General features: G+C 69.7%; 2 protein-coding genes across 2 annotated transcripts in view; one reads left to right on the top strand and one right to left on the bottom strand.

The window, feature by feature from the left end:
* Positions 1-1,102: 1,102 nt before the first annotated feature.
* Positions 1,103-1,579, top strand: CHLNCDRAFT_15459 (hypothetical protein; the record flags this gene model as incomplete). Its single annotated transcript, XM_005851298.1, has 2 exons — positions 1,103-1,223; positions 1,452-1,579. Coding segments are annotated over 2 exons (249 nt in total), but the record flags the coding sequence as incomplete, so codon positions are not given.
* A 3,214-nt stretch (positions 1,580-4,793) lies between these two features.
* The window catches only part of CHLNCDRAFT_56644 (hypothetical protein), a gene marked incomplete at its 3' end in the record, with an annotated part of 3,926 nt that continues 729 nt past the window's right edge, over positions 4,794-7,990 (bottom strand). Inside the window, exons 3-9 of the mRNA XM_005851003.1 lie at positions 7,563-7,816; positions 7,271-7,405; positions 6,378-6,471; positions 6,111-6,245; positions 5,827-5,942; positions 5,360-5,617; positions 4,794-5,067 (exon numbers count right to left, since the gene is read on the bottom strand). Of these exons, the coding sequence (XP_005851065.1) occupies positions 4,794-5,067; positions 5,360-5,617; positions 5,827-5,942; positions 6,111-6,245; positions 6,378-6,471; positions 7,271-7,405; positions 7,563-7,816 (1,266 nt within the window). The remainder of the gene's footprint in view (positions 5,068-5,359; positions 5,618-5,826; positions 5,943-6,110; positions 6,246-6,377; positions 6,472-7,270; positions 7,406-7,562; positions 7,817-7,990) is intronic.

Below are 7,990 nucleotides of genomic sequence, written 5' to 3'. Positions count from 1 at the left end.
CCCCCCCCCCCCCCCCCCAGCCGCCCATGCATCCCTCTCCCCCTGCCAGCCCCATCCCTGAACTCAGCCGACCAGCAGCGACCTAGTACAGCGAACACATCCAGACCATGCTTTGCCCGTTCTCCGCGCTCCCGGGCTCCTGCAGGGCGTGTATGACCTGGCGTCCGACCTGGGCATCGTGCAGCACGGCCAGCTGCAGGAGGCGGCGCACGGTGAGCCGCCTGCCGCCCTGCCTGGCACGAGCCACCTGCTCAGCGCCGTCCCTGTGCAGCCAGGATCACACTTGCTGCTGACCACACCTGCCCCGCCGCTGGCTTGCGTGCAACGCAGATGGCTGGCCCGGCCCCACTGGGCTGTCGCCGCCGCCGCCGCCGCCGCCATTGGGCTTGACGCCGACGCCGCCGGGGCTGTCGCCACCCGAGCCGTCCTCCCTGGCGGCGGCCGGCAAGGCCGCGCCGCTGCCGCCCTCGCTGCTGCCGCTGCTGCGCTACCGGCCCGATTCAGCGGAGCTGGATGCAGGTGGGCAGCCGCTGCCGGATCCGCATGCCGTCCTTGTCGCTCACGTGTGTGTGCGGCCGCACCGCGACAGCGGTGTTGTGGTGCCGCCGTGCTGCATGCCCTGCGCGACATGATGTGCAAGCAGCCTCTGCAGCGCCTCGCTCGCTCGCCAAGGTGGTGCCGGGCCGCCCGCCTGCCCCCTGCAGCTGACGGCGCGGTGGCAGACTGCCTCGCGGCAGCCGAGGCGGCGGCCCTGTCTCTGCGCATGGCAGGGATGCAGCTGGAGCAGTGGGGGTTGCAGGAGGCGGCCTCGCCTGCAGAGACAGCGACCCACGGGCCAGCAGACGGCACCCCACCCTCCCCATCCAAGGCAGCAGCAGCCGCGCTAGACCAGTTGCAGGCAGAGCCTCAGGCCGAAGCAGGCGGCGGCGGTGATGGCGACCCCGCAGCCGCCGCCGCCGCCGCCGCCTCCAAGCGCAAGCGCAGCAGCGGTGGCCGGCGGGGCGCGGGCAGCGGTGCAGGCGGCAGCGGCGGCGCAGCTGAGGGCTCGGCGGCGGCCGCGGCTGCCGCCGCCGCCGACGGCGCCGGGGGCCGGCAGGGGCCAGGCAAGGGGCTGCGCCACTTCAGCTTGAAGGTGTGCGAGAAGGTGGAGAGCAAGGGGGACACGACGTATGAGGAGGTGGCAAATGAGCTGATTGCTGACCTGGCGGCCGAGGTGGCGGCAGGTGAGCACGCTGGCCGCCCGGTGCCCTCGCCGTCGCCGCTCCTCCTTTTTGGTGGCAAGCAGCCGGGCCCCTTGCAAGCTGCAGCTGGGCGAGTCTGCGGGCCATGCCGCGCTGCACCGCGCCTGTCGTGCGCTGGCCGGCTGGCGGGAGCCTCGCTGCGGGCGCCGCGCGCGCGCTCTGACGCCGCGCTGCCGCGCCCGCGCCCGGCCCCTCCCGCCCTCACGGCAGGCACGGTGGAGCAGCTGCACGACGAGAAGAACATCAGGCGGCGGGTGTATGACGCACTGAATGTGCTGGAGGCGATCGGCATGATCAACAAGAACAAGAAGGCCATCCAGTGGAAGGGGTGGCCCTCGGTGCGCCCCCTGCGCCTGCCGCCGCCGCATGCACGCCGCGCGCAGCCTGTTTGGCAGAGCGTGCGCCCTTCACGCCTCATGTGCTGGTGCTGGCCCGCCTGCCGATGTGCAAATAAGCTTGGGAGGAGAGGCGGGCGTACTGCCCATGGGGTGGCGTACTGCCCGCCTCATCCTCCGTGAATAGATTGCGATTCCCGTACCGCTGCCATCGCCCGGGGCCGCCTCCCAACCGTCGCCCCGTGCCGCCCTTGGTCCTGCCTGCGTGCCGACACTGCAGGGCCTGGGCCGCTCCTCAGAGGATCGGCTGCGCGAGGAGCGGGCCAAGGCTGCGGAGCAGGTGGAGGAGAGGCGGCAGGCGCTGCAGGTGGGGCCCCGCCGGCAGGCGCCGCCGCCGCGCCGCTCAGCGCTGCGCTGCCGCTGCGTGTTGTTTGCGTGTGTTGCTTGTGCGTTTGTGTGTGAACAGCTGCGGCCTGCAGCACAGCAGCAGGCGCATGGCACGGCTGTTGCGGCGGAGCACCCCATGTATGCCTTGCCTGCGCACTGTTGTGCCGCTGATGTACCGCCGCTGCGCCGTCGCTGTACCGCTGCGATGCAGGACGCCATACACAAGGCCTACTGCCTCTCCAACCTGGTGCTGCGCAACCGCGAGGCGCCGCTGCCGCTGCTTCTGGAGATGCGGGTGCGGCCGCCGCTGCTGGGCCTGCCGTGTCTGTCTCTGTGAAGCGTGCCTGCTGTGCCCTCCTGCTTGGCCGCACTCGCGTTGCTGCTCGGCCGCCGCTGCGTGGCTCCACTCGCGCTCGCAGCATTGCCTCGATTTTACAGTGTTGGGCCCCGCCGATTGATTTCAGTGCTGGCAGCGGCAGGGCGCCGCTGGCGAGCCCATTCCAGGGCGCTCCGAGCCGTGCGCCGCTGAGCTTGCCATGCAACCGTGCCTTTGCTTGGCCCTTGCAGGAATTGGGCATGGAAGTCCCCAACCCGCTGACCCTGCCCTTCATGCTCGTGCAAGTGCGTCGCCCAGCTGGCTGGCGGGGCCGCTGTGCATGGCTCTGGCTGTGATGCCCTGCGATGTGGCTGCCGGGCCTGGCATCCTTCGCGGCGTGGCTTGCGGGCCGCTGTGCCCCGTGCGCGCCAAGTGTTCGACGGGCGTGCTGTGCCCGCTGTGCACGCTGTGCGTGCTGTGCAGGCTGACCAGGATGCTGACGTGGAGGTCCAGATCAGCGACGACAACCTCAACGCCCACATCGACTTCCAGCAGTGAGCAAGGCAGCATTTGTACTTTGTTCTGGGGCCTGGCCTGCTGCCCTGCCTTCGCTGACCTTGCCGCTAGCCTGCCCCGGCTCCTGATACCCCTGCTGCTGCCTCACCGGCCCTTTGTGCGCTGCCGCGGCCCTGCTGTTGTTGCAGCTGGCCGTTTGTGCTGTACGACGACGATCACGTGATGAGGATGCTCAACCTGCACCACCCTCAACCGCAGCTGTACACAGACCTGCCGAGCAGCAGGCCGCAGCAGCAGGCTCAACAGCAGGAGCAGCAGCAGCAGGCGACACAGCAGCAGGGGCAATCGAGGCCCAAGCAGCAGCAGCAGCAGACACAGCACGAGCAGCAGCAACAGCCCCACCAGCAGCAGCAGCAGCAGCAGAAGCAACAGCAGCAGGCGACACAGCAGCAGGCACAGCAGCAGATCAAACAGGAGCCGCGCTTGCTGGCGGCGCCCCCCAGCCTGCGCTGGCAGCAGCCACACCACTTGGATCGGCTGCCGCCGCCCCCCCCGCTGCCCTTCCTGCAGCCGCAGGTTGATCTTCGGCCGCTGCAGCGGCAGCCAACGGGCCTGCACCTGGCGCCCCAGCCCCAGCCCCAACAGCAGCAGCAGCAGCAGCAGCAGCAGCAGCAGCACTCTGGGCGTCTGGAGCAGGCTCCCTCCATGCCAGGCGCCGCTGTGCCAGGGGTGCGCCTCACCCCGCGCAAGCCGCCAGGCGGGCTGCCCACCCCTGCGCTGCAGCTGTCTCCTGACATCGGCTCCCCTGGCGGCCTGGGCGACAGCGTGTCTGCTATGGACCTTGGCAGCCCACCCGCCACCACGGCCCGCATGGCAGGCAATGCATTCCAGCGGCAGCAGTGCCAGCAGTACCAGCAGCAGCAGTACCAGCAGCAGTTCCAGAGGCCGCAGCCGCAGCAGCCGCTGCTGCGCCCCGCCCTCGTGCCCGCCGCCGGAGCCGGGCCGAAAGGCGAGCCGCCTGCGCCTCTGACGGCTCTGCGGCCCTCGGAGGCGCCGGCGCCCGCGGGCGGCGCCTCCCAAGGCGGCTGGCCGCTGTGGAGCGCCCCAGACGCCGCGCCCGGCGGCCCTGGCTTCCTGCCGCCCGGCAGCCAGCCCCTGCTGCAGCAGCAGCAGCAGCAGCAGCGCCTGCAGGGGCCGGCGGGAGTGCCGCAGCTGCGGCCCGTGCCCGCCGACACCTGGCACCTTGCGACCCGGCGGCACCAGGGGCCGCCCGCCAGCCTGGCGCCAACGCTGCGCCCCGCTCGCCCTCCAAACTAGCGCTACCCTGCTGCGCCCCGTGGTGTGAGCGTGAGGGGCTGGCAGCCGCGGCAGCCAGCCAGCACGGAACGTGCGTCACGTGATACCTGCCGTGCCTTTTTCCTTTGTAGCCACGGTCCCAAACCACTACCTGCCGTCCGCCACAAGGCGCCAATTCTACCGGGTGGCATGTGCACCCACCCCATTTCCTCTCTCTCTCTGTGCATCGCACGTTTTTCTCTTGTCTCCTTGCCTGCCTGCCTCCCGCTCCGCCCTCACCGCTGGCGACTGCACCCAGCCCTTGACCCTGCTCGCGGCAGAGCCACCTCCCTATGTGCCTTGCTTCTCGTCCAGCCGATCCCCAGCACTGCTTTTCAGGACACCGCACCCGATCTTGTGGGAACAGATGCACCCGGCAAGTATGAAACTTTACCCAGCACAGAACCACAGCTGCCTATGTTTAACCCGCTCCTGCCCTAGCTTTGCACGCCGGCCATGGCCGCCCTTCCCTGCCTTGTGTGTTTGCCCTTGGCTCGCATCTGTACTGCCGCTTTACAGCTCCCAGGCGTCCAGCCCTGTAAACTCCCGACAACAACGGTCACGCAAGCAGGCTGGCTGCGCCCCCCGCTGGCACAGAAACCGGGGCCAGCCCGAGGCCAGGCTCAAGAGGGAGGGAGCGCTCGTGCCGCGGCGCAGCCCGACTCAGCAGCTGGCGCCTCTCCGCGCAGCCCCAGATGCGCATGTGGTGCCGCCGGCCGCCGCCGCCACGCCGCGTATCTCGATCAGCGCCTGCAGCGCCTCGGCCAGCCGCGGCGGCCAGCGCCGCTCGCCGCGCAGCCAGGCGGGGTCTCGGTACCGCGGGTCGCCCACGCGCTGCCACTCCGCCTCCGCCTCCGCCTCCAGGCCAGCCTCCCACAGCGCCGCTGCCAGCCCCGCCCGCATGTCTGGGAAATCGGGATACTTGCGCAGCAGGCTCCTGCGGGAGGGGGAGGGGGGGGCGCGGGAGCAACAGCGTCGAACAGCATCGCACAGCATTGGCTGGCCAGATGCGCACTGCTTTCCAAAGCAGCCGGCTGGCGTGTCGAGCCCCTGATGCCACCAGCCCGCATCCCACGGGTGTGTGCGTGGGCGCGGGAGCAAGCTGATGCACCAGTGCAGGCACGGCAGGAGAGGGCCGCGCGCGCTGCGCCATGCACCGCTTCCACCCCTGCCTTCCACCCCTGCCTCACACCTCACACCTCCCTGCTCGCCCCCCGACCCCGCCGCACCTCATCTCCTTGATGGCCCGGTTGTCCTGCCCCAGCTGGTACAGCGCCAGCGCGCGGTTGGCCAGCGCAAAGGAGAAGGCCGGAGCCAGCTGCGCCGCGCGCCCGTAGTACTCTGCAGCTTCGCCCCAGTCGCCGGTGCCCGTGCACGCATTGCCCAGGTTGTTCCAGGCGGCAGGGTCGTCCGGCGCCACCGCCAGTACCGCCTGATAGTCCCGCTTGGCCTCCTCAAACCGGCCCAGCGCCTCGAGCACCACCCCCCTGCACGGCAGCAGCGGTAGGCATTCAAGGAGGAGCGAGGGCCGTCAGACACAAGTCCCTGTGCGCCTGCTGGGCACGGCAGCGGCCTGGTGTGGAGCTGTAGCGCTGCTCGCACCCCTGCGGAGAATCGGGGAATGGCTGCTGCCGGCGAGGGCACGCCGCGCGGCTGCCGCCTCTGGCGTGGGTGCGGCCTGCAGGGGCCCGCCCACCTGTTGAGCACGGGGTCGGCGCTCCAAGGGCAGATGGCGATGCTGCGGTTGTAGTCGGCCAGAGCCTCCCGCAGCCTGCCCTGCCGGCTGCGGGCGTTGCCCCTGTTGCCCCAGGCCTGGGGAGGGCAGGCGGGGGCAGGGCAGCAACTGCAGGGTTGGCACTGCGCAGTGTTGACAGGCTGCTCGGGGAGCACTTGCCAGAGGCTGTTGGCTCCCGGAGCAAGCTGGCGAGTAGCCTTCTGCTCCTGAACCACCCCCACCGCAGACCTCTCAGCGCCTCTCACCCGTCCCACCAGGTCTGGCACCCAGTTGGCATCCAGGCCGCCGTACTCTTCGATGATGCGGGTCCACCGCGCCTCCTCCTCCCACACATCCCCGGCATTCAGCGCCTGCTGCAGCAGCCGCGCCGCCGCGCGCAGCTGCAGGGTGGGCGAGGGGGCGGGTGGGTGGGTATGGGCCGGTGTTGTGTGGGGTCCGATGGGTTTAACGGGGAGGATCTGGCAGGGGAGGAATGGGGATACATCGAGTGGCCGTGAGCAAAACATATGCACCTGTGGATCGGCAGCATCGTACAGCGCTTGGTCTGGCGCCAGCTCTGGCCGTATCGCTGCTGGCAGCACGTCTACTGCTGCCGCTGCCGCATGGCTAGGCGGTGAGGGTTGGAGGGCCAGCAGCAGCGCAGAGGCGCCCAGGCCAAGCGCGGCACGGCGGGGCAGCAGCGGCGCCGCCACCCGCACGCCGCCGTCCGCCGGCGGCTGGCATTCCACAGCCGCTTGCTGGGCCGCCTGGACGGCTAGATCTGCAAGGGATGCTCCCGGGCGTAAAATGGATGGTGGCCGCCGCGCGCCGCTGGCGAAACAGGCTGTCGAGAGGCGGTGCTGGCCAGGAGCGGTTGACGGGGCGCAGCGTGCTGTCGCCATTGCGTCTTAAGAGGTGAGAGAGCGCCAATGCATTGTTATGCAGCGCCATACTGAGGTGGGGCTGATGAGCTGGCACCCCGCCCGCCATGCTGGCGGCGCAGATTTCACTGCTCCCTGCTGCCTGCCATATACACTCATTTGAGCTGCTTCCATCGCTCATTACAACATGGGATGTCTTTAATGCAAAATGAAGCTTCATAAGATGCAAAAAACTTGCCAGCCAGGCAGCCACAAGGCTCTAGTGGCCATGACAGCGGTGGCGCAAAACTGCGCAAAACATCAAGAGGCGGTGGTACAAGAATGCTTGATTTGCAGCATCAGATCGTGGACCAATTGGCACAGGGGGATCAAGAAGGATATATGGGAGCATGAAGAGCATGAGAGCTGAGCCATTTGTTTATCAACCAAGTCGTATCACGGTCATACATGCGCTGCGGGTGTCACTAGTGGGGTAGAGGGGCCGCGCCTGCCAGACCTCTGGCCTGGCAGGCACATGCGGCCGCGCCCGCCGCCCGCCGCCTCACTCCACGCTGATGCTGACGCTGGGCGGCTGCTGCCTGGCGGCCTTGGGGATGGTCAGGGTCAGCACGCCGTCTGCCATCTTGGCGGCAATGCCGTCGGCGTCGACGCCCTTGGGCAGGCGGATGGAGCGGCTGAAGCTGCAAGGCGGCGGGAGGACAGGAGCAGCGGAAGGGTGGGCACGCCGAGGCATGCGGCAGGGGGCGTGCCCTTAGCTTGATGAGGAAACCAGCACAGACCCAGGCCAGCCGACCAGCTCTGCGCCCCGCCCGCTGCCAGCCACGCTGAGCCGCTCACCTGCCATAGGGGCGCTCCAGGCGGACCACGGTCTGCTGCGGCTCCGCCGCCTTCTCCTCCTTCTCCTCCTCGGCAGCAGCCTCGGCCTCGACGACAGGCTCCGGCTGGGCCTCTGCGGCGGCGCCCTCGGCCTCCTCCGCGGCGGCGCCGGCGCCGGCAGGGGCGTCGCCATCGCTGCGGCCGGCGGGAGGGGTGCTCTGCGGCGCGGGGCGGCTGACTGAGATGGTGAGGATTCCCTCCTGGGACACCTTGATCTGCAGGGGAGGGGAGCGATGATGCCGGCAAACCCATTCAGCAGCGTGCCCGTGCCCAGCCGGCGACGAATGGGAAAATTGCCCCAGCAGGCGGGCAGCATATCCCCCCCCCCCCCCCCAAAGGGGGGTAGGGGGGGGACGGGATAACGGGGGCGGGGGGGGCCCCCAGCGCTG

The sequence above is a fragment of the Chlorella variabilis genome (assembly GCF_000147415.1).
Source record: "Chlorella variabilis unplaced genomic scaffold CHLNCscaffold_2, whole genome shotgun sequence".
Lineage (NCBI taxonomy): Eukaryota > Viridiplantae > Chlorophyta > Trebouxiophyceae > Chlorellales > Chlorellaceae > Chlorella > Chlorella variabilis.
This window is presented reverse-complemented; position numbering and strand designations above follow the sequence as displayed.